The sequence below is a fragment of the Hevea brasiliensis genome, chromosome 16 (genome assembly GCF_030052815.1).
Source record: "Hevea brasiliensis isolate MT/VB/25A 57/8 chromosome 16, ASM3005281v1, whole genome shotgun sequence".
In the NCBI taxonomy this organism is placed as follows: domain Eukaryota; kingdom Viridiplantae; phylum Streptophyta; class Magnoliopsida; order Malpighiales; family Euphorbiaceae; genus Hevea; species Hevea brasiliensis.
Window position 1 is genome coordinate 65,308,417 of NC_079508.1, and position 26,655 is coordinate 65,335,071.

At 33.9% G+C, this 26,655-nt stretch overlaps 3 protein-coding genes across 7 annotated transcripts; 2 read left to right on the forward strand and 1 right to left on the reverse strand.

Annotated features, from left to right (window-relative positions):
• The first annotated feature begins 2,938 nt into the window (after positions 1–2,938).
• Positions 2,939–4,402, forward strand: LOC110640267 (expansin-A15). Of its 2 annotated transcripts, XM_021791505.2 has the most exons (4): positions 2,939–3,028; positions 3,139–3,269; positions 3,361–3,649; positions 3,778–4,402. In XM_021791505.2, the coding sequence occupies exons 2-4, from the start codon at positions 3,143–3,145 to the stop codon at positions 4,085–4,087; spliced, it is 726 nt and encodes a 241-aa protein (XP_021647197.1). In that variant the 5' UTR covers positions 2,939–3,028; positions 3,139–3,142; the 3' UTR covers positions 4,088–4,402. The 2 variants fall into 2 exon arrangements, with proteins under 2 accessions (XP_021647197.1, XP_057994521.1); XM_058138538.1 differs by lacking the exon at positions 2,939–3,028 and having other exon boundaries at positions 3,089–3,269.
• A 14,053-nt stretch (positions 4,403–18,455) lies between these two features.
• On the forward strand, positions 18,456–20,540 carry LOC110640301 (transcription factor CSA-like). The gene is made up of 3 exons (XM_021791557.2): positions 18,456–18,892; positions 19,028–19,540; positions 19,966–20,540. The coding sequence occupies exons 1-3, from the start codon at positions 18,541–18,543 to the stop codon at positions 20,253–20,255; spliced, it is 1,155 nt and encodes a 384-aa protein (XP_021647249.2). The 5' UTR covers positions 18,456–18,540; the 3' UTR covers positions 20,256–20,540.
• A 1,550-nt stretch (positions 20,541–22,090) lies between these two features.
• LOC110640305 (uncharacterized) lies at positions 22,091–25,039 on the reverse strand. 4 transcript variants are annotated; one of them, XM_021791565.2, is made up of 5 exons: positions 24,678–25,039; positions 24,319–24,476; positions 23,728–23,966; positions 23,052–23,200; positions 22,091–22,442 (listed from the first exon to the last, which is right to left on the reverse strand). In XM_021791565.2, the coding sequence occupies exons 2-5, from the start codon at positions 24,456–24,458 to the stop codon at positions 22,209–22,211; spliced, it is 762 nt and encodes a 253-aa protein (XP_021647257.2). In that variant the 5' UTR covers positions 24,459–24,476; positions 24,678–25,039; the 3' UTR covers positions 22,091–22,208. The 4 variants fall into 4 exon arrangements, with proteins under 4 accessions (XP_021647257.2, XP_021647256.2, XP_021647255.2 ...); XM_021791564.2 differs by having other exon boundaries at positions 24,319–24,481; XM_021791563.2 differs by having other exon boundaries at positions 24,319–24,549.
• Positions 25,040–26,655: the final 1,616 nt, after the last annotated feature.

Consider the following 26,655-nt stretch of genomic DNA (forward strand, 5'->3'; position numbering starts at 1 on the left):
ATATTACTATGTATTGGGGACTAGCTTTCGCCTTTCATCACGCGATGTGACACTGATGGAGACATTCCAATGCGTAAAAGGGTTTTATAATAATAAAATTTTGAATTTTCAAAAATTAAAATGTTATTGAATTTAAAATGTAAGAAATTAAAGTATAACAAAAAAAAAATGATATATATATATATATATTTTTGCAAAACTATATATAAGGCTGAAATTAATTAATTAGCAAGAATTGGGAGGTTGCTTTGGAGGGTCCAAGCAGTAAGAAAGTGACAAAGGTAGCTCCAAACCTGAAAAATCCATGCATAGTGAATCAATCCCTCAACAACAAGAGAGGAGATGAAATTCATTTTGAAAAATGGTAATTTTTGGCTCTGCATACACGAAGGAAAAGGTTGACATATTTGAGTTGATGGAAAGGAAATTAAAAAAAAAAAAAAAAAGGGGTTCACATGAGTACAATCTTCTCTGTGGTTTTCATTCTAGCTATGATCAGATTCATCAGAACTGTGATCTCAAATTTCTGACCTTCAGGGATGAATAATGGTTTGGTTCTATGGTTTTTAATTTTGATTATTAAATAAATTATAATTAACCTTTAAAATTAAGATACTGTTAGGCTAATTTAGGTTAACTTAATTCAAATTAAATATATATAAGAAAAAAAAATGGATATATTAAGTAGACTTTTCTTTTCCACTTCTGGTGAACAGGATATTCAGAAGTTGTACGCAATGGAATGTCACTATTTAAGGGCCCAAAAGTCCTAACATGTTATTGTAAATATCCATACAAAAGGGACATGCAGCTGATACATAGATATGATATTAAAGAACAGTACTCCAGCCTAGCCATCAGGCATAATAAATATGATGTGAATGGCTGCTTTCCTCTCAAACTACAATGTTTATCCCAAGAAGAATATCCATGTGCTCATATATCGCACCATAACTCCACTCCACTTCTATAGATGGGCATTAATGGATATTTAGAATACCTATAGCTATGGACTATATATGTCAATTATTTGCTTCTAATTTTTTTCTAATATTTCCTACTGTCTGATCATGAGGTGACATTATGTATTACTGATGCAGTGATGCTCTTATATGTATATATATAGTATAAATTAATCAAAATACATGTAAAACTGATTCAGATAATATTTGACTTTAATTATTAAAATAAATAAATAAACAATAATAATAATAATAATAATTATTATTATTATTATTATTATTATTATTATAATAACAAGAACCAAACATTATAATAAAAGAAATGAAAAAGTGTTCATATATATATATATAAGGTAATTAAAAGCTATGTATGTATTGTGACTGCCATAGTGGACTCATTTACAGTGGTGGAACTAGAGCCGATCCAGTTTTTGTCTTCCTCCTGCAACAAATATTAACGTTAAATTGTTGGAAGGGTAGAGAAATACACATGAGTTAAACCTAGAGGCAGAAATCAGGTAGCCCCACTTTCAATTTCTTGGCATTTTTCCTTAATGGGGCAGCTAGCCAAGCTTCATGTTCGTGAAAATCACACCCACACAGTATAAAAAACATAAAATTTAATGTGGTTCAGCGTAAGCCTACTCCACCAATAAATTGGTATCAGAGCATGAGAATGATCTTAGTGAGTTTGGTTAAAATCAAGATGGTTGATGACGTGAAGATTTTTTGAAAAATAAAGTAAATTACACCCAAGATGAAGATTAAAAAATTGATGATTTGAATGATTCAAGTTCAAGCATGGAGATTTTATGATTTTATGACACCCAAGAATTTGAGGTATGCAATAGTTGATGGATTTTGAGTCAAGGTGCAGATTGTTAAAATTATAACTCAAAATCCTAATGGGATTTGGAGAAAAATCTTCTTCTAATTTGAGTGGGAGAAATATTCCTCAATAGAATTGAGGAATATTTCCTATAACGAGTAGAACTCTTATTCTAGTGTTATTCATAAATTGAATGGACTCGTAATCAGATAAAGATTGAGGGAATTAATACTATAAATAAGAGAATAATGGAAAAAGGTTATTTGACTTTTGCCCATTAAAGAGAATGGCTTTCAGACTATAGAGTGACGCTATCACCTATTATAAAGAGGGCCTTTGCCAATTGTTGAGAATTTGATTCTGCCCATTGATGATGAGCACTTGCCCATTACAGTGGAGAGAGGCTTCGGCCTAAAGTGGAGTAAGGATATAGAATTCAAGATGAAAGATTATTATCAATTGGTGAGAGAGCTCTTACCCATATAGTTGAAGACACATTTATAGTGTAATGTTATAATATTAAATATATTGAGTTATGTATAGAGGAGACTAAGAGTGACTAACTAATATATTTACTATGAGCAGTTTGATATTGTATAGGTTCTCTTGGTTGTAATTGAGTTGATGGGTAGTATAATTTGAGCTTGTAATTAATGATTCATTATTGGTGATAGTGAAAGATGGTATGCTAGTGGATGTAATCCTATATTGAAAGAGTAAACCACGTAAATATTGATATTTTGTGTGTTTGATTTATTCTTTTGTAATTTACATACTTCGGCGAAGCACAATACTTCAAAATTCTGAACCCACAAATTAAAACCACTTGCAACCCTATAAAAAAAACTATTTTGTTTCTACAAAATTCAGTCTTGAAAAATAACTAAAGACCTGTTTGGTATTATTATTGAAATTATCATTAAGAAAATTATTTTTTTAAATATATTAATTAGAGAGTATTAAAAAATAATTTAAAATTAAATTTAATAAATTTTAATCATAAAAATAATAAAATAATATTTTTAAACTATTTTTTAAATAAAATTTAAAATTATATTTTTATTCACAAAAACAGTACGAGCTCTCCAAACACAATGACCAAAATAACATTATATTGCATGGTCCCAACTGCCCATTACTTGTCAGATTGTCAGTCAGGTTTGATGTTGACTAACTTCTATTTATTCCCTTGAAGCCCCCCTCTTCATTTCCCACCCTCACAGCTACGTCTTACAAGGTTCCTTTTCTTGCAATAATCTTTCCTTTTTCTTTCTCCCTTTCTTCACCCATTTTGGAACTGTAATATTATTGAATGTGCTCAAGTGTCTACCTGGTTAATTTGTGCAGGAAAATGGCTCTTCTTGGATTTCTTGTTGTTGGGTTTCTCTCGATTGTCACATCTGCTCATGGATACTATGGAGGTTGGATTAATGCTCATGCCACCTTCTATGGAGGTGGTGATGCTTCTGGCACAATGGGTATGTCACATTTGTCTTGAATTTTAATTATGTAATGCACACGGCATTTTTCTTTTTTGCTTATAATTAATTGGTTATTATTTTTTTCTAGGTGGGGCTTGTGGTTATGGGAACCTCTACAGCCAGGGTTATGGAATCAACACAGCAGCACTAAGCACTGCATTATTTGACAATGGCTTGAGCTGTGGAGCTTGCTTTGAGCTCAGGTGTGTGAATGATCCACAATGGTGCCTCCCTGGCTCCATTGTTGTTACTGCCACTAATTTCTGCCCACCAGGAGGCTGGTGTGACCCTCCCAACCATCACTTTGATCTCTCTCAACCGATCTTCCAACACATTGCCCAATACAAAGCTGGTATTGTCCCAGTAAGTTACAGAAGGTAGGCCAATTAAATATCATTCATCTCCATCTTAAATTTTACTTATAATTCAGGAAACGACTCCAAATCCCCGAGTCAAAGCAGGCTTTTTTTTTCTCAATTTCTAGTTACTGTTTGTGGTTTTATAGGATAAGGTGCAAGAGAAGTGGAGGCATTAGGTTCACAATCAATGGGCATTCGTACTTCAATTTAGTGCTGATAACCAATGTAGGTGGAGCAGGCGATGTGCATGCAGTGGCCATAAAGGGTTCAAGAAGTAGATGGCAACCAATGTCAAGAAACTGGGGCCAAAACTGGCAGAGTAACTCTTACCTGAATGGACAAAGTCTCTCTTTTCTAGTTACCACTAGTGATGGCCGTAGTGTGCTCTCTTACAATGTTGCCCCTGCTGGCTGGTCCTTCGGCCAGACATACATCGGAAGGCAGTTTCGGTATTAATTATAATTAGCAGATCCCTTCAATCTATTCTAAGATGCATTATTTCAGCTACAATATGGATTGAATAACTACTAATGTACCTTTGGTAAATAGATATGTACACTTTAGAAGACATCTTGGGGGGTCAAGATTTCTCATGATTTGGCCCTTTTCGATTTCTTCCCATATATTTTTACTGTCATATTGAGTTTTTGTAGTTCATGAATTGGCACTTGGCACTGAATTCAAGCCTCAAGGCTTTTTGTTATTACTGCTAGAATGGAAGAGATCATTATTTGTAAATAAAGTCAGTTTCATTGCTGTTATTATATCAAATGCACAAGCTCTAATGCATCAAGGCTCTAGTTAATTCAGTTGTCTCTTCTTCAAATCATTAATTAATTTAAGTGGAATGCTAATTTCGACTCTGTAGTAGCTTCCACCTAATACGCCAATCACAATTAATGCACATACGATTATAAATTAAAAAAATTACCATATTGAAATTTGAAAATGATGGCTTTTAATGTGAAGAAACAAAGATTTAGGATTTGTTGTGTCGATCATAAAAATAACTGAACATAGTAAATGAAAATTTCCAAGTAAAAATTACAAGTCGATATCAGAAAGAGTAGGATAATAAAGACTAAAGGGTGGCAAACAGAAGAACATGATCTTGTTGCGCCTAGTTAAGACTTTGATAATGACAGAAGGCTGAAGCCGCCTGCGATAAGCGTCTAAATATATTTATGAGTAAGAACCGACAAGTGATCGGTAAAGCCAAGAAAGAACAGAATAGGACCCATATGGGGTTTGATGTGGCTCTGCCTCTGCCTTTGATTTCAAGCATTTTATGTACAGGTTCAACAACAAAATTTTAGCCTGTAGTGGAAATTAATCAATCTCAATCTCTTCTCTACTTTCTGTTTTCCAGATATACTTGTTTTGTTTTTAAACTGTTGCAGTTATTGGCGCAGCATTCGCTCAATCAAAGCATTTTCTTCCTGGGCATTTGCGTATTGAAAAAGGATTTATTCAACTCTGTTGAAATATGGATTTGAGAAGAGAAATTTATATATTTTGACACATTCGCATCCCTTGTGCTCATAATTAATTCTTTGAAATATCACTTTTTAATTTGACATACCCAAATTCTAAAATTTGGCCGCTCAAAGCTAATCATTTTTTTTTTCTAATTTTTAATAGCCCAATGACAAGAAAATCCCACTTCAGCTTCTTTTTTTTTTAATTTTTAAATCTTATATGTTTTACTATTAAATAATAAGTAACTTATCATTTATATTTATATATATATATTTAAAATATACTATAAGCAATTGATAAATTTATTAAAATAATAATAAAATTTAAGAATTAAGCCTTTTAGACAAAATAAAGTCTCCTCTAGTATGAAAGCCACCTGCTTTAATATTGAGCTATTTGAGAAGATATATTGTGTTACATTAATATTATGTTACATCATTTTGGAATAAAGTATATATATTAAATAAATATAAGACTTGGATAGCCTTTAAGGTGGAGTTATACTCAATCTATTTTCTTTACATCTTACTATTGTCTAACTGCCTACAACCTTCATTTACAAGTATCATCATCTAAAGAGTATTTTTATTGTGAGATTCTTTCATTCAATTTGAAAGTTTAAGTTCTTAGATAATGATTATAAGAATAGTTTTATAAATGACTATTGAAATTGAACTATGAATAAGCATATACTCACTTTATTTTATATTTAATTAATAAATAAAAATTACTAAAATTCAAATTTTAAATTTTTTAATTTGAGAAGCTCATGTCAAATAATTGTTCACATATAAATAAGAGCTTCAAAAATAGTTTTCCATCTCCAAGGGATAGAATGATGAAGCTGTAGTAGGGTTATTGATGGAAATATAATAGGAGAACATGAAGTTGACAATGATGGGGACAGAGAAGAAGCGAGTTGAATTGCGTTGACGCAAACCATCTTTTGTCCCTCCCTTTACAGCATTGTTGATGCTGGAACGACTGACACTTTTGTAATTAAAGCTCCAAGAGATAAAGAAGGTAAAAAAAAAAAAACCAACTTATAGATTTAATGAATTTTTAAGAGCAAATTATAAATATTTCTCAAGTGAAATGTGCTTTATATCCAAAGAAATTTAAAATTAATTGATTAAATTTATCAATTTTAAAATATTAATAGATTTTAATTTATAAATTTAAATTTAATTAATCATTAGTAAATTAAACTCCATTCCCACAAGTTACAAGTTGGTTTCATTAGCCGTTGATTCCGTAGGATTGGTAGAAAATTGTCGGCAGAAAAACAGGCACAATGTTGCGTGGCATCGCCACATTCAATCACGGGATATCCGCAATATACGCAGATGACTTTCACATTTCGCTTGACCCCATCGAATGAAAGCCTCGACTGCACATGAAATGTGGGCCCCTTCCCTCTCCCATGTATGTCTCATTAGCCAGTTACAGCTGGAATCAAAAGCCTAAAACCGAAAAATCGATAAATATGTTTAAATTTCAAATTCTTATATAAATATGTTTATTTAGATAATTAACATAAAAAAAAATAAATTTAAAAAAGCAATTAGAAATTAAAAACTTTTAAATTGAATTTTTCAATTATTCAATCATTAAATTATATTTTATATATATTATAATCATAATTAAAATTGGGTTCATATTTTTGAATTTTTTAAATTATCTCAAAAACTAAATGTAAACTTGACGACATATAAAGGAATTTTTTAGAACCAACTCAAGACAAAAAAAAAAAGAAAAAAAGTTTATTGTAAAGGACCATTAAATTTAATTTAAAAAATGTGAGAATTTAATATTTAATTTTTTACAAAAATTTGATATTTCTTCAATTGCTAGATCTATTTTTTTATTTTGAAATTATTAAATATTTTATTTATTTTTTAGGTAGAAACGATAATATCAAAATTTAATGATTTATAGATCCAACTTGTAAAAAGACTATGGAGTTAAAACAACAGTGAATTATTATCAGTGTAGTATACTTTCCTTTAAAAGATCAAATTAAATAAATTTTTAATATGATAAATATTTCGTATATATGATTTAACTTAAATTTTTTTTTCATATAAAATTACAGTAACTTGCTTTAAATTTATATTAGGCCTTCATTTAATGAAAGTTATATATTTTATTTCAATTCTACTTTTTTTTAGCGTGTCAAATTTAGTTTTCCACTTTACCATAAATAAAAAAAAAAAAAAAAAAAAAAAAAAAAGAAAAGGAGAGAGAGTTTCAACTTTCAAATCGAGGTCGTTATGGGATAGGCATCAAAGCCAACCTGGAAGCAAATACTAACTAAAATTGTGGAAGCAAAAAATGAATGCATTAGGACTTGGTGATGCAAATTTAGGCCACTTTGCACTCTGTCAATGAATTTGTGGCGAGAAGAAAGGGGGAAGAGAATCTAATGTTGGGAAATTGGTGTAAAGACAAGTTGGATTGGATTGCAACATGGGAGAGTTATGGACTATTCAATTCATGTCTAATCCATTACCCATTTTATTAATTTATTCATACCCCCCTTCATCAACCAAAAAATCATTGACATTTTTTATTATATGAGAGTAATTTTTAGTGTGTGTCTACCTTCTTTTCATGATGATTAATACTTTAGGATTGATTAGATACAAATAGAAATTCATGTGATTTGATTATGACTTTGGTAGATTAGGCATAATTAGAGTAGATGGGGCAACTCCAATCAAACATACTAGTTGCTAATGGTCATGGAGTGGATTAATTATACCCATTTCAGTAGTACTATTCTCATGAAGTCCCATCTTAATACAGTACTTGACTCAACTAATTGAGAGAGACTGTGATTAATAAATTGAATACACATTGGGCCACCATATGTTTGCTTCATTGAAAAAGTCCTATTTTGATTACAAAATAAATTAAATGAGTGTGTGTGTGTGTGTTTTTTTAAGGCACTGTGGGCCGATAATATTTCAGTCCGTGTTTGGAAGGACATCTGCTTGAGCCCATACCTGAAATATAAAATGGGTTTTTGCACCGTGCGAGAAAATCTTGATTCTTGAGTAAACCGCCGCAGAAAAATTGTTTCCTGGAAGAAGCAATTTAAAGATTTAATTTTGATATATAAAAAATAATAAAATAAATTTATTCATTATAATATATGAAAAAATGAATTCAAATATTAATAAAGAGACATTAATGCTAGCAACACTTTTTTGTACATTCCCTTCTAAACACTTCTTTTTTCTTTTATTATTGATCTAAATTTTATTCATTTAACTTAGAAATCTATTTTACAAGTTTAATAGAGTTTGTTATTTACTTTATTTTTTATTTTCTTAATTAAATTATGTGGAAATTAATTAAATAAAAATAATTGATAAATAAAAATTTCATTTAATAAAAATTTAAATTTATTAAAAAATAAATTAATATAATAAGTTAAAATTACAAATAAATTTAAAATTAGCAAAATTTAAAATTAAATAATTTAATGTGTAAAATAAGTTTTGGCTTACGATCAGTAATAGTCTTTAAAATAATATTTAGTGTTTTAATTATAGTTAAAATATTATCTCTTTTATTTATACTATTTGATGACATAATATTTATAATAGTATTTAAAGGTTGAGATAATGATTTATGAAAAATTACGTCTCTCCTAACTAGCTTTTAATGTTGAGAGAGTGCTTTAACCAGAGTTAGATATACAATTATTTTTATATTTAACAATTAATACAATAACTAATTTGATCGAATACTTCTACTTCAAGTCATCATATATAAAAAATTAATCACTATTAGCCAATTTCTAACAACAAATGACTACTAAAAAAAATTATTAGAACTTCTGGTTTATTAACAGTTAATATTACAGAAAGGGTCTACATAAGATAAAATTTAAACTAAATAAAAAAAGTATAAAAATGGATGGAGTTGCAGTTGACTGATATGAGACTTATAGAGTATGTACAACATGTATTGGGGCCAGTGCCAAGGCAGTGGATGATAGACTACATACTACCTCGTATTGAGAGATTATCTTGTACCAAATTTGTGGAACTGTTCATTAACAGGTTTGTGCCAGCAAACTTCAGAGACCAAAAGCAGTGGACCTTTGAGGCCTTAAGGTAAAATGGCAGATCCGTAGATGAATATGCTACAGAATTTTTGAAACTGAGAAGATATGCCCCCACAGTAGTGGCTACAGAAAGTATGAAGGTAAAGAGGTTCCTAAAAGGGCTGGACAGGAGGTATGCAAACCTGGCCATGATATCTTATCAGTCTTTCGATGTGGTAGTTGATTGAGCCTGACATATTGAAATTAGTTATACAGGAGATGACAGTGGAAGGGCAAAGAAGAATAAAGCATAGGGTTCTTCAGGTGTTCCCTACACTGGTACCATGGATAGTGAAGGCCAAAGTTATTACAGAAGAAGGAGTAGAAATAACAAGAAGGGTGGTTTTAAACACAGATCTCGAGGATTCAGACCAGGATACGGATCCAGCAGTGGTCACAGTTCTGGGTTTGGTTCAGGATCCTTCTTGGCACCTTACATGCAGTGTGGATGAGGACATTCAGGACCATGTATAATGGGTTTAGGAGTATGTTTCCAATGTGGCCAGCAGGGTCACTTTGCTAGAGAATGTCCCGTGTTTAGCTAGCCACAGATGAGGTCACAGGGTTTTGTTGCAAATGTTCATCGTCAATTGTCTCCTGGTGCTTCTAGCATGGCAGGCAGTCAGTTCAGTGTCCAACAGGGCCGAGGACGAGGAGGACATGGATTTGGAGGCAGATTATGAGGTAGAAGTCAATTTCAGGGTTCTGCAATGCGGGGTAGGGGTCAAGCTCGGGTTTTCACCTTGAACCACCAAGATGCTCAATCTTCCAATGCAGTTGTGGCAGGTATTCTTCTAGTCTGTTTCTATGAGGCTCGTGTTTTGATAGATCCAGGTGCTACGCATTCATTTGTCTCTCCTGTTTTTGCCATGAGATTGAATAGGAACCCTACAACTTTATAATGCCCCTTATTTGTAGTTACCCCTCTTAGTGACAACATAGATGTGGATATAGTTTTTCCAGGTAGCCCAGTGGTAGTGGATGGAAGGACCCTTCCAACAGACTTGGTTCCTCTACTAGTAATAGATTTCGATGTAATTTTGGGAATGGATTGGTTGGTAACTCATTATGCGACTTTAGACTGCAGGAACAAAAGGATGTACTTTCATATACCTAGTGTGGAAGAGTTTAGCTTTGATGGTGACAGGAGCGTGGCTCCATATAACTTGGCGTCAGTAATTAGTGTTAGAAAAATATTAAGTCGTGGGTGTTAAGGGTATTTGGGATTGGTAAGAGATACATCTGTAGAAGGTATTAATATTGAGAATGTTCCGGTTGTCAGAGAATTTATGGATGTCTTCCCTGAGGAGCTTCCAGTATTACCAGTAGGAAGGGATATAGAGTTTCGCATTGACGTTGTGCCGAGTACAAACCCCATATCAATGCTGCCTTACAGGATGGCCCCAGCAGAATTGAAAGAGCTAAAGGAGCAACTACAGGAGCTTTTGGACAAAGGTTTCATAAGTCCAAACACTTCACCCTGGGGCACTCCTGTTCTATTTGTGAGAAAGAAAGATGGGTCCTTGAGGTTGTGTATTGATTATAGATAGCTGAATAAGGTGACTGTGAAGAACAAGTATCCATTTCCTCGGATCGATGATCTGTTTGATCAGCTCCAAGGGGCTAGATTCTTTTCCAAAATAGACCTACGATCAGGTTACCATCAGTTGAGAATAAAGAATGAGGATGTTCCCAAGATAGCATTCAGGACAAGATATGATCATTATGAGTTCTTGGTGATATCTTTTGGACTCACTATTGCACCAGCGGCCTTCATGGACTTGATGAATAAGGTATTCAGGTCATTCTTGGACCATTTTGTCATCGTATTCATAGATGACATTTTGGTATACTTTCGGACCGAGGAAGAACATGTCTGGCATTTGAGGATAGTGTTGCAGACTTTGAGGCAGCACCAGCTATATGCCAAATTTTCAAAATGTGAATTTGGCCGAAAGCATCTCATTCTTGGGACACATGGTTTCTGGTGAAGGCATTCAAGTGGATCCCAAGAAAATTGAGGCTGTAACTGATTGGCTTAGGCTTACAACAGTCACTGAGGTGCGAAGTTTTCTGGGCCTAACTGGCTACTATAGGCATTTTGTACAGAATTTCTCCAGGATAGCAGCTCCCCTAACTAAGTTAATTCGAAAGAATGTTCCATTCATTTGAATAGATGATTGTGAGGAGAGCTTTCAGAAGCTTAAGGAATGTCTAACTATAGCCCTTGTGTTGACATTACTGATGAGCGGTGAAGGATATACCGTGTACTGTGATGCTTCCAGAGTTGGTTTGGGATGTGTTTTGATGCAGCATGGGAAAATAGTGGCTTATGCTCTAAGGTAGCTAAAGAGACATGAGCAGAACTACCCCACCCATGACTTGGAAATGGCAGTTGTAGTCTTTGCATTAAAGATCTGGAGATACTACCTATATGGTGAAGTGTGCGAGATATGCACCGAGCACAAGAGTTTGAAGTACATCTTTCAACAAAGGGATTTAAACTTGAGACAAAGGAGATGGATGGAGCTTCTGAAGGACTATGATTGTACTATCCAGTATCATCCTGGGAAGGCCAATGTAGTAGCAGATGCTCTGAGTAGAAAATCTTTTGGCAGCTTGGCACACATATCAGCGGAGAAGAGACCGTTGATTCAAAAAGTACTTGAGTTGATGGATCAAGGTCTGATCTTAGATATTTCAGATAAGGGGGTATTATTGGCCCATTTTTCAGTGAGACTAAACTTGCGAGAAAGAATTAGAGTTTCCCAGCACAGGGACCCTCAATTGATGAAGATTATAGAGTGAGTACAGCAGGGTGAAGGTGGTGAGTTTGGATTTACCAATGATGGCGCTCTTATGTAAGGTTTCAGGATATGTGTGCCTGACGTGGACAATCTCAGGAATGAAATCATGCAAGAGGCACACTATACACTGTACGATGTCCACCAAGATGTACCATGATGTTAAAGATAGCTACTGGTGGAATGGCATGAAGAGAGACATAGCAGACTTTGTATCCAAGTGTTTGACTTGTCATAAGGTAAAGTTTGAACACTAGAGGCCATCAGGGAAGTAGGAAATGATCACTATGGATTTTGTAACTGATTTTGCCTCGTACCACACGGGGATATGATTCGATATGGGTAATTGTAAATCATTTGACTAAATTAGCTCATTTCTTGCCTATGAGAACCACCTATTCTGTTGCACAATACGCCAGGCTCTATGTTCGAGAAATAGTCATATTGCATGGAGTTCCTGCTTCCATAATATCTGACAGAGAGTCCCAGTTCACTTCTTGGTTTTGGAGAAAGCTGCAAGAGGCACTTGGCATGCAGTTAAACTTTAGTATCGCCTTCCACCCTCAGACAGAGAAGCAGTCCGAAAGGACAATTCAAACACTAGAAGACATGCTTCGTATGTGTGTTCTGGATTTTGGAGGTCAATGAGATGATCAGCTACCTTTGGTGGAGTTTGCCTACGACAAAAGTTATCATTCTAGTATCGGGATGGCACCCTATGAGGCGCTATATGGCAGAAAGTATAGGTCTCCTCTGTGTTAGACGAAAATGGGAGAAGCAAAGGTGCATGATGTAGACCTAGTGCAGTACACTTCAGAGATGGTTCCTTTAATCAGAGAACGATTGAAAATAGCTTTCAGTAGGCAGAAGAGTTATGCAGATCCCAGACCGAGGGATGTAGAGTTTACAGTAGGTGATTACGTATTCCTGAAGGTTTCTTCGATGAAGGGAGTCATGAGATTTGGAAAGAAGGGTAAGTCGGCACCTCGGTATATTGGACCTTATGAGGTTACTGATAGAGTTGAAGCAGTTGCCTATCGGTTGGAGTTACCACCCAGCCTTTCTCATATTCATCCTGTATTTCACATCTCCATGCTCAGGAAATATATACCAGATCCCTCTACAACCGGATACAGTAGAGCTGAAAAGAAGACTTGACGTTTGAGGAGCAGCCAGTAGCCATAGTGGACAACCAAGTGAGGCAACTAAGGTCGAAACAGATCCCTATGGTTAAGGTGTCGTAGCAAGTACCCTTATTTGTTCAATGCGTAATTCTATTCTTTTATTCTACTTTGTGTAAGAATTCAAGGACAGATTTTCTGTAAGGGGGGAAGAATGTAACACCCCTAATTTTTAAATTAATTATTTATGGGTAAATATTAATATTTTATTCTATTTAAATTTTAGGAAATTATTTGAAATTTTTCAAATTTTTGAAATCGGGTTCGATTTTTTGAAAATATAAAACTTCGATGATTTTTAAAAATTTATTTAAAAACCACATGACAAAATTAAAAATATATTTAGACTCTACAATTTTTCTAAGTTTTATGAATTTTTTTTCAAAATTTTTGGGCTTCGTTTTTTGTCCCAATGCAGAGTAAAATTCAATTTCGGGTATTCTAAATCGAACCAGTTGAATCGAACCAAATCAAATTAGACCGATCGTGTAACGATCGGGCTCCAACTACTAGAAGAATTGTTCACTTTGGCCATAAGCCTCACGGTTTTGTCCCATAGGTGGAATGGAGAACTTCCTAGGAGGTCACCCATCTTAGGATTTCTTTCAAGCGAGCACGCTTAACCCTGGAGTTCTTCCAACTCTCCAAGTAATTCCACTAAAAGGCACCTCTTTTACAATACAACCAGTGAGTCCTTATATTTTTGGATCACTTGAATTTTTATTGTGTCTATCTCAATTAATTTTTTTATTTATTTTTGGTCCTCAAGGTGTCTTTGAATAGTACTAGTCACGGACCAAAAATGGTACTATTCATTACTCGGAGGTTCGGAGTGTTACAGATCGAATCAAACCTGTCCTTTCTTCCTTTTCTTCTCCTTCCTTCTCTCTTCCCCGACGCCTTTCTTCCTTCTCCTGTTTCTCTCTCCTCCCTCTCCCTCCACTCCGGCCACCGCTCCCCAACCCTCCCCGTGCCGTCGCTGGCCTTCCCCACCCCTCCCCCGCTGCCGGCTGGCCTCCAGGCCGCCGGAAAACCACGCAGAAGTCTCCTCTACGTGCGTGCACTGCTTCGACTTCCCTTGTTGATTCCAGCCAATTCGGCCACCAATCGGACTGGGTCTTATCCCAAAACACATCTACACCTCGATAGCTTTCCATAGACACTAAGGACACAAAAATCCATCAAGCGGTTTGTCTAATTTTTGCTCCAGAAGTTTTTACCCATTTTGACTGTTGGGCTAGATTTCTCGAAAATTGTAAACCCCACCAAAAATTTAAGAGTACCGGAGTGCTCCACTCTACGAGAGCTTCATGGCAATACCCATTTTAAAATTTTTCGACGCTCTTTTTTTGGTGCGTCCCACGGAACTTCGCAGTATTTTTTCGAGTACTAAATGAGCTTAATAAATTCTGTAAAAATTATGTATTAACCCCCGTGTTGTGGACTTCACGTAGGTATATTCAATTCATGAAAATTCGACGGTTACTCGGGTCTGCAATTTCGGGCCGGGCAGACAGACTACTGGGAAAGTTTTAGAACCGGGTTGAGAGTATAGGCTACCCCACCATTTTTAGATGTCCCGGACGCGTCTCCAAGGTGAAAATTGGCATAGGTAAATCTGAACCCTCATTTTTCTTAATTATCTTATGCCTGACTTTGATTAAAAATCTATAAAATATTCGTGGTAGGTTAGAAAAATATAATTCCTTTTGCATTAGCTTAATAATATTGCTAAGGACCGCGGGGTAAAGTTTTAGAATTTTTAGAGCTCATTTGAGTAGTTTTTGCAAAAGGGATAATTATAGGGACTAAATTATATTTTTAAAATTATGATTATTGACTATTTGGGTAAGCTCAGGAAGGGCCATGTGATGTGATTGAGTGTGGATGTGTAACTTGTGGATATAAAAGTGCATTTTGAGTACTTTTGCAGGTTGGGTAGGTCTTAAGTATATGGAAGACTCTGTCGGATTTTTGGTATGACTTAGAGTATCTTTAGTTTTTTTTCTAAACTTGTATTGAGTCAAATATATTAAACAATTGCAATGAAATTGTCAGGTGAGTTGGGACAGCCTTCTTCCTCCGCCCAGCTATCGCAATGACCTCAGTTTAAGTCTGTGAGTAAAATATTAATTTTAATTATAATTTTAATATTATTATATGTTTAGGCATGCCCATGCATCACTTATAAATATGTATCTATGTAGTTAAATACTAGACAGATTTTATATTACATTCTTAATTGATAAAGTGCCATGTATATTGTTCTTGATAATTTGGAGCAGTATGCATGCGTTGGCGTGCGTGTGGTGTGCGGTATTGGATATAGATAGGACGGGTAGATACGGCTTGAGAGATACTCGCTAGGACCCAGTCCTTTATGGATAAGTGGGGGTAAGCACGGCTCGAGATGATCTCGCTAGCCCCCACAATTGGATTATCAAATGAAAGTCCGGCTTGAGAGACACTCACTGGCAGAGGTTGGATTAAGAGAGCTGTTGTAGAGGTTGGATTAAGAGAGCTGTATAAGGGATCAGCTCCCATATATATACTGTTTGAGCATTATTGGGTGTGTGAGTGCTCCAAATTGCCTTTTTGCTATTATGATTTGATTTGTATAAAAATTATGATAATGTTGCATTCCACTCTTTATGATGCATTAGTTTTAGATAGCTATAGAAATTGTGGTTAAAATTGGTATTTTACTCTCTGAGTCGAATGCTCATTCCTGTTCACCTTATTTTTCTAGGATACAGGAGATCTCTTGTTGAGTTCTAACCTGCCTGCCTCCCTCCCTCGCAGGTCATCTATTTATGTTTGTGATATTTTGTATAATTTTGCTAACTTCTAGAATTTCGCATGTGTTAGAAATACTTACTTTATTTGGGTCTGTATTATAATCGTCATGTTGGACCTGTAAATGTATTAAATGCATGTATGATTGGACTGGATGAGGGAGCTGAGCTCCCATTTGATTCTATGATATTATGAGTATGTGGAGGGTGAGCTGAGCTACCTATATTATTATATATTGTATTTACAAGTTGAGCGAGTCAAAAACTTCTCGTTGTATGGTTCATATTATGAACGGACTTTATTCGGTTGAATTCTTGAATTGGGCCTAAAATGGATCTTAGGATTAGATTGAGGAATAGTTAAGCTTACTACTGGTTTCAGGGGCTTTAGGCTGGCCTATGTCCTAGTGCTGGTCTGACCCATTAATTGGGTCAAGACATATTCATTCTTTGTTAACTGAAGAGTACAATTTCATCTAACAATCTTTAAATCTTTACAGAGCCCCTGTTCTCTTCATTGGTGCAATAGCAGGTCAATTTTGCTCTGGAACGCCATGTTTCAGTTGTTGTATTAAATATTCCATGCAGCTGCAAATACAGGTTTTTCCAGTTTCCTAATTTTACTGCTATGTCCAATGACATTGATACCCAGTAGTTGAAAGAACTGTGTTAATTCGGGTTTCTTCGAATTTAGCCCTGCTGTGAATTTTCTGGGTTTGGCTTCACTTGCTTCCCTCTATCTTCGTCAATGCAAACTCAGTGATCGAGCTGTAAACGATATTGTTTCGCAATATAAGATTGCCCATCTCTAGAAAGAATAATTTAATTAAACAATGTGTGTTGCTACTTAATTACCGAAAGCCTAATCTTAATTATGCGCTTTCTAAGATTTCTATAAATTAATCTTGGAATTGTATAAATTTTTCCACTCAGGATGCGCTTCTCAATTCTGGCTCCATTCATGGTGGGATAGGGTCTGCGTTTTTCAAGCTCAAGGGTGGAGAAGTGGTGCATTTGTGATGAATTTGGATATCTAAGCCAATTCACAACTATTGAGTTCTGCTCGTTTTCATGTTATGATGGTGAAATGGAGATAATTAAAGATTTGCTGGACAAAGCGATGGTTCTGAAATATTTTTTTCTGACCTTCAAAAAAGCCAAACTCATATTAAGGAAAAAAACAGGAGTTTCAAGCACTCATTTCAAGCTTCCCAAGAGCTTCCTCTCAGGCCATAATTCTACTCGACCGAAATGTTAAAAAATTTCCAAAAGTTTCATTTTTTGTCCAAGCAGACACTAATCTTTCATACTTTGCTAAGCAGCTTTAGTTGATTTTGGCGACCTATCTCAAATAAAAATGAGGATGACAGAACACATGAATTCCGGATATCTTTTTCTCCATCTTCAACAGCTATTTTTCATTCTTCTCAGTATATTGTATATGTATGTGTCTAGCTACATACTCTCTTGAAAGAAGGTACATAAAGGAGGGAAAAAGGAGGACAGGAATGGAAGTTTAAGCAGGGTCATGGGTAAAAAGATGGGGAATACAGAATGCATAATTGAAACTACAACTGATATATGCCAGCGATACAAATTATAGTCATATCATGAACTGACTTTCTTGGAAATATGGTTTTCCATTTTGACTATTGATCAGATGTTTAATACTTAGAACCAAAAGGACAATCGCATTTATCATATTCAAATTAATGTTAATTTCTTGATTCATCATAATAGAGCAAAACTGAATGCATTAGGCATTATATTGTACACCAAAGGGCTGTCGATAAATGTGCTTATGTAAATAAAACTAAAAGAGAGAGCAATAAGAAAGTGATGAAAATGGTATAGCTTAAACGTTGGAGCTTACGTTAGGGGCATTAGGGCCCTTCTCAGGTGGCTAAGTGGGAGTGTGAGAGACAATGGTTTTGTGAAAGGAAAGGCTTGCTGTTGCTGGTCCAACCTTGACCTCAGGCATTAAAGTGTCTTTCTCGTGTCAAGCAAGAACCCTATTCTGGTACTAGAAAGAGCTTAGGCGTAGACCCAGGCTCAGCCTTGTCCTAAACCTAAACATCACAAGTGACGTTGAGATGACATCTACACGTGTGACTCTCATTTAACAAGCAAAAATCCAAACTGTTGTACTAGCCCACTATATATGTGCAGTACATCCCTCCTTCCTTTACTTTTTCAGTAATTCTTCCCTTAATTGCTATTAAGCCAGTTTCCATCCATTTATTACATGCTCATTAAACCAAACATCATTATTTAAGGGTATAACAAAGAAAAATACAAGAGTGTGCAAAACGTTGAATGACGCGCTAGAAGGTAACGTGGAATAATTACAGTACAGAAATAGTCAAAATAGAGGTCAGGGTGACCCACAGAAGTGAAACTGCTTTTGCGAGGATGAGTAATCGTGTGGATTTTCTGTTACAGGTGAAGAAGCTATCTCCCTCTGCAAAAACCTCTCTGTGTATCTTTTATTGCTCTTCCTTTTTCCATTTTCGTCACTTCAATATCAAATGCCATGAATATTCACTGCACCTCCTCAATGGAGCCTTTCACAGACATGGCTTCTCACAACATTTGTTACTGTGACCCCCTTAATCACAAGGGTCATCATCATATGGCTTTTCCACTAATGTCCAATTGTACCTGTAGCTTGGAGAGTAACCAAAACAATGACGTTAATGATAAATGTAATGCTGATCAGAGGTCAGTAATAGGTGGCCAGGAATTAATAAAGCATCGTCCGTCGTCAAAGGTTTGTGCTAGAGGCCATTGGAAACCTGCAGAGGACACTAAACTCAAGGAGCTTGTTGCACTTTATGGGCCTCAAAACTGGAACCTTATAGCTGAAAAGTTGAAAGGAAGATCAGGTAATTTTGCTTTTTTTTTTTTATTACTTTTCTGTCGTTTCTTTAGACTTTAGAGTTTGTGGAAGTCATTGTGCATTTTTCTTTTCTTCTGGATTCCTTCTTTTATTTCTGAGTCATATTTTATGGGATTTCAAGGTAAAAGTTGCAGACTGAGATGGTTCAACCAGCTAGACCCAAGAATCAATCGGAGTGCTTTCAGCGAAGAGGAAGAAGCAAGGCTTATGACAGCTCATAGAATTTATGGAAACAAATGGGCCTTAATTGCTAGACTTTTCCCTGGGAGGACAGATAATGCAGTTAAAAATCACTGGCATGTTTTAATGGCTAGAAAATACAGAGAGCAATCCGTCGCTTACAGAAGTAGAAAACAGACTGAAGCTGCTACAAGAGGGGTGGAAGATGGCAGTGCTTCTCTGAGCAGAGATACAGACATGAATGTAGTTGAAGCCAAATCTCCCAATCTTTGCAATGCCAGAATGATCAAACCATCTCATCACTTCCGACTTGCTGGTTCTAAAGGTTTTTGTGACGTGACTTCCACTGAAGAAGCAGCCACAAGTGGTAAAGTCTTGTTTGTTAGAAGCAGCAATTTGCTCTCTCTTCCCCATGGATCTTGTGCAGAACAGACACCTTTCGATTTGTTTTCTGGTTTGTCCTTTGGTCTCTCCATTTCCTACATTTTCTGCCCTCTATGCATTATGTGCATTCGGGTTTCTGTGCACTCCCTCTTGTTGGCTTCTTTACATGAAATTAATTACCTTTCTTCTTTCCATTAATTCTGCTTCATTTTATATCAGGCTTTTGTCCAGTTCAATTACATGATATCTTCTCTATGGCTTTGACGCTCCAAATATAAGGTTTCATATGTTATTTCCAATAATACTTTCCCTTAAAAAAAAAGGGCAAGATAAATAATTTTTCCAAAAATATTCATCATCTTTAATTTCCCATGTTCAGTGAATTAAGATATTATGATTTTGTGAAGTTGTTGTGGGTGTGAAGTGATCTGTGTAGCTAGCTTGCAAGTATTTATGATCCTTGTGAGTGGGCCAACTAATGGTGGAAATTTGCAGGTCACAAGAGTTATGATATTGGGAGTCAGAATGGAACCACATTCACAGTTTCCCACAACATGCTACAATCAAGCAACCATCACTTTTCTGCAGGCTTCTCAGACTCCATGGCATCACCAACATCTCAAGTCTCAGCTAGTGAACCATCTTCATCATCATCGCTATCATCCGCAGAGAACAATGCAACCAGACATTCTGAGACCACCATATCACCACCATTTATAGATTTTCTTGGAGTAGGGCCTCTTGAAGAATTTGAAGTGAACACTGAGAGGTCTAGAGAGTCGTAGTACTCGTTCTGTTACTTGTGTCTGAATCAGCCCTTTTCATCATGATCGTAATCTTGTGCTGTTGCACAAACATCCATAAAAGAACTCATTTCCAAATGTCGAATCGATGAAGTAGCACTAATTAATTTCTGTCTTCATAGCTCTCTCTCTATATATTTGTGGTCGAACTCTGGATTTTTATAATCTCGTAATTTGGAAATTGATGTAATACTATTGAGATAAAGGTTATTTGCTGTAATACTATTATTTTATATGAATGTAATGATAGATAAGGTTTTATTAGGAGTTTTGGAGCACATACTGTCTTTTACAATGAGATTAAATCTACGTTTTATAACTTATAAAATAATTGAAAATTTGAAAATATATGGTACACTAAAAATTAAAATTTATGCGCCAATTATAATTTATCATGATATAATTATAATTACATGAGAGTAGATGTAAGGGAATGCAATTACTTGAATTAAGTTTTTCTGTCCTTTTCCTATGTGACTGAGAGATAAAGATGTGTACGAAGTTAAAGTTAACCATTAACGGATTTTCTATTTACTTTTGAGGTTTTTCGGCTTTTTTTACTTATCATTTAAGTCTTTCGGTCTTTGAATTGATCTATCTGAGCTAGATTTTAATTTGACTTACTTAAGTTTGTCTTGAATTGATTAAAAATAAATAAAGTTCTTGATTTATATATAAATTATAAAAAAAAAAGGAAAGGGAGTGTGGGGCTCCAAAATAACAGGACAAAACCAAACAAGAGGGCTTGTCAACCATTAATTTGTCATTAACATGCAGAATTCAGGCAAGATTTTCACCTATGAAATCAAGCCAACATGTTACTCTCTATCTGTTCTTCAACCTCTTCTACGATCAATTCCTTTCAAAGATTATTCATCCTGCTATTTAAATTGCAACAAAATCCCATCAGCCATTACCATGGTTGATATGTCAAAATGTTTGGATAGTTCTGCACCCCTAACATAATGATTCTTTAGTCATGCCATTCGTGGAAATTGATATAGATTATGTAAATTTTGGTGGAGTTCCCAATGTAAGATTGGCACAAGTAATATTAGATTGGTACAAGTACTATTAGATCGGTACAAGTAATATTAGATGGTACAAGTACTATTATATTGGTACAAGTAATATTTTCAACTTTGAAATTCATGCTCTTTTCAGTCACGTGTGGACCTTTGAAAATACTAGCTTAATCAGTGCATTATCAGCCAACTGCAGTTAAAATAGTGTTCAGGGTACACATTGACAGGAAAAGAAGTAGGCCATGACATCAACTCGTCAACCCACCATGTGAGATCTCCATTAGGCTCACTAGGTCTACATTTTCTCGAACAATATAATGAGATGATTCTAGCACTTGTATTCTATAACTTTCTATTGTTTGCCGCTCCGATGGGATGTCCAGAGAAGCAAATATTAGGGAGAAACTGAACATCAAAGTCGCACGAAGATTGAGCCATTTCGCATAGGGAAAGAAAAAGCATTTAGCTTTAAGCTTACTATAGCCTTCTATATGGCGACCATTAAGATTGAGGCATTCAAGTGTAGTAAATCAAACGAATTAGCAAGATTACAAAATCAAATTCTTTACAAAGCACAGAGCAAATGCGATACTAAGGATAGTTTAAAGACAAGGTTCACGCACATGATTTGTGGCAGAAAATGGCAAATGCTTGGACCTGGATTTTTCTTTCCCAAATTAGTCCTACTGAAATACTTTGCTTCTCATGAATTCCGTTGGGTTTTCAATGATCATGACAATTCAATTTCACATTCGGTATAGTAAGAGCAGGAATCATGCTCAAATGCAACAATTGAGCAAAAACTTAATAGGTTTATATAAAATTAAATGATTTGGATCATGACTAGCATCTGGCATACACCCAGTGTACGGCTCTTCTACAATTCCCAACAAAAGAAAATTCGTTTTGATCAACCACAAAGAGCTCTGCTCTCAAGCACAGACGTCATAGCAGCCTCAAGTTCCTGCTTTGAAAGAAGCCTGGTGAAGTGAACGTATCCTGCCATGTGAGATCCATCAACTGCCTCCAAGTTTATTGGTTTCACTGAGAAATGGGATTCAAGAGCCTTCAGGATTCTCTCTATGAAAACTGATCTTGGCATATATTCCTTCATTCGACAAACAAATTCATTGTGGTTTCTTGCCTACAGAGTACAGCAGTAATGTAAATTTTATCCACTGGCCCGATTAAATATAATGAGATGAGGCATTTTTAACTGCATTTCATGCACAGTGAGTATACCCTAAAAGTATATGAAGAACAGCAAAAGGATCATGAAAGAAAGATAATGGTGTATAAAAAAATACAGTTTGCTGCCTTTTCGAGTCCTCCACACAATATTCTGTATCACACAATAGATTACACAAACAACATCATTATGTTCTCATATGCAACTACGATAAGAACATCTTTATTGTTAAAATTTCCAAAATATTTAATGTGTAATATACAATCAAATTTAGAAGAGCTAGCTCATCAAGTACGCTTGCAAAGATTATTATAGAATGGAACACCTAACGATAAGATTCACAACATGCAAAATATTAACTTCATTTGGAATTACAATCTTTTTTTCTTTTTTACTTGTATCAATATCAATAATCACTAATTCTGTAAGGATCAACAACAAAAGCAAATTTAATAATTGATTCAACATTATTAACAAATCAAAATTGTGCATGATTCAATAAAAATGAAAAAAAAAAAGGCTTGAAAGAATGATAATGGATGAGGAAACAAAATAAGAACTTACAGATCTGTACTTAGGAGCCCTAGCAGGTAGCTTCAAGTAAGCCATGTTCCTAACCTCATAATCCCATAAAAAGGAAGTGTGGTGTATCCATCGACTTTTTGTTATAGACTGAGAATTTCCACCAAATTTGTGATCACCGAATACATAATCTGATCAGAAATTGAAAGTCGTAGACATGCTATTAAACTTAAACTTAAATGTAAAACAGATTACAGAATTATGTAGAAACAGAAAATGAGAATTTTGAAGTGCTCTTATGGCCTGATAAGGAAAAATAAAAGTAAGTTCTGTTTCCAAGAATCAATGAACTGAGAAATTTATGACTGAGTGCTGCAGGAAACAACATTAAATTTCAAATCACAACAATACCTGAGATTTAGATATGACAAAAAGCAACTAAAACTGTTGTATATTCTTTGTGGAATGTTAAACTCATCCAGAAAATTTTTTAATAATTTTGCAAGCCATCACATAGATAATAACATAAACATTCATATCAGACACGATCACATCGGTTAAGAACACAAGTTTTTTTTTTTTTTTTTCATCTTATATATTTACTTTTAATGCATACAAAGTAGAATATATGGAACTCTCTAACAAATGTCACTCACAAGTGTCCAAAATATTACACAGACACTAGAACATCTTTTAATCCAAAGCTCAATCTATTTACCATTCTCACGAAGTTGAAAATCGCCAATCCCTTGAAACACTTGACTATACAACAGACCACTCCAAGACATGATAGAACGAGGATATGGTTGCACTCCAGGAACATCTTCATTGTTGCATATGAGAGTGACAAAAATAGTCCCACAATCAACAATAACGGTACCACCACCAGTAAATCTTTTGATTACAGGAATATGATCTTGCAACACAGGTCCAATCTCAAGAAGTTCAGAAGGCTTCCTATGTAAACATTCACTTCTATCAATATGGACATACAAAATTGTTTGCTCAATGCATCCAGGCTACAAGTTAAAAAATGTAATCATGGAAATATATTACTACAATTACCAATGCCTATCATAATCTATAATTATGCTACTTTGTACAAAAGGTAACATGGATACATAATATATCCCTTCCAAAAATAAGAACATGATATTCAGTGTGTTCCTTTAGAACTAAGCTAATTTGAATGAATTAGGTAGTAACGTAAATACCCATCAAGTTGGCATAGTAAGAGCATCGTTCAAATCAAGAAACAGTGGTGAAAAGCATAAACTTGCAGTGAATGGAAATTTCAAAAACAGCTTACCCGGAAATTCCCATGACTATGGCAGGGGCATTTGTTCCGTCATTAACAATACACCAATTATCCGAAGAGGCACGAAGCAGCTTTTCCTCCAAATGAAGTTGCTCCAAAATGGGTACTCCTTTGAATCTAACAAGATTCATCAATGGAAGCCCCACTTTCTTTGCTTGATGTAACATGGTCATTAAGCAGGAAAATTGGATCAGGGAACTCGCCCTCTGAGTCAAAAATTCACTAGTGCCCAAGAAATGCATAAACTATTACAGAGTGTGATATAGCTCATATAATAGCAATGGAAGTATAATATTAAAAAAAAAAATGAAATTGTGCTAAAGTTTTTCAGATTGAGAGTGACTGAATACCAATACGCCACTCAACCTCCAGTCTACCCCGGTTGGCCACGCCGGAGGTGGATGCGATGGCGACCTCCCAAAGGCCCACGGCGCAGCAACGTTGGGATTTTAAACCGAATTGTTTACTTTCCTATCTAGTTTCTCTCTTTTGTTTTCCGGAGAGATTATCAACAATTAATTTTGTCCGAGCACGCGAATTCTAGATTCGCCGGCGGGGCCGTAAAGGGGAGAATCGGCGTCGAGCTCGGTTTGAACAGTTGGATAACGGGTCAAAACATTTTTGTCGAGCTCGATCTTCCCTTTTGAACGATTTTTCAGCTTTCCCAGCTCAACAGGAAGAGGCTGGGTTACGGGTCATAACCATTTTTTTTTTCCACCCAGGTCTATGTCGAGTAATTATTTTATTTATATATTAAATTAATAATAATTTAGTTATATAAATTAAAATTTTAAAATAATTAATATTATAAGTTAATTAGTACAATATAATATATAAATATTTAAAATATTTTTATAATTATTATTTTATTATTGTGAGAAAAAATTATCAACATGTACAGTAAATAATAAAATAAATTATTTTTAAAGGTCAATTATTATTTAATTTTTATATTTGATGAAATTAATTATTTAATATATATATTTAAAAAAAATATTATTTAATTTTAATATTTTATTTTCATTAAACTATTTAATTTATTCGTTAATTTTTTTTAATTAATAGTAGTTAAATTATTATTTAATCTCTTTATTTTAATAAAATTAATTAATTTATCTCTATATTTTATAGTTAATCTATGTTATTTAAATCTATTAACTATTTACTCTTACTCTAATTTTTTATTCATTATTTCTCTCTTATTATTTTTTATTTTTCTCTCTTTATATTTCTTCTCATTTACACCCACACCCTTCTCTCCCTCATTCCCTCTTTATTATAAAACTAGTATCAGCTTTTTACACAAAAAAGTTAATTAGTTTCCTTAAATTTTTAAATAATCAAAAAAAATTATTTTCTAATAAAGAAAGTACAAAAATGATGTTAATGGAATTGAAAATTAAAATATATATATATATATATATATATATATATATATATATATATATATATATATATATATAAATCTTGATTTAATCTCATATAGCAAAATTTTTATTTTTATTGAATATTATATTTTACCAAAATTTTTATTTTTATTGAAGATTGTATTTTTCAAAATATATTGATCAACTAATTAATTTCATTAAAATAAAAGAACTAAATAATAGTGTTATTCAAAATTCATGAATCAACTAATAAGATTTCTTAAAATAAATGGATTAAATAGTAGTTTGAGTAGTATGAATAATAAAAAATTTAATAGGAGGACTAAATAGTTTAATGAAAAATACAAGAATTAAATAGTCTATTTTTTAAAATATATGGATTAAATAGTGAGTTTTGTTAAAATATAGAGACTAAATAATTTTTTTTAAAATATAATAATATTATTTTTGATAATTATATGTAGTGTGAGCTATATTAATTTAAATTTTTATGCATATTATTATATTTAGTGTTAAATAATTGAAATCATGTTTTTATTATAACTTCATTGAAGTATATGTTTATATAGTAAACACATAATAAAGATGAGCAAAACAATATTATTAATATAATGATAAATTGATAATCAAAATGAAACTATCAAATTTGAGTTTTACATAAATTATTGAATGCATTATTACTAAAAATATAAATTATATTATTTCACTTTTATTAGAAATTCAATGAATTTGTAATTTTTTTTATATAAATTTCTTATTATAATGACATTATTTGTAAACTTTAATATATAATATAAAATTTTTTAGATATTAATATGAATAATAAAGTCCTTTAACATTTTTTTGTTAGATTTTTTATTATCACATCGACCTAACATTGATATAAAAACATTGAAAATCATGTAAATATGTTGCCCTCTCCTCTCTTTGTATTTCAGTC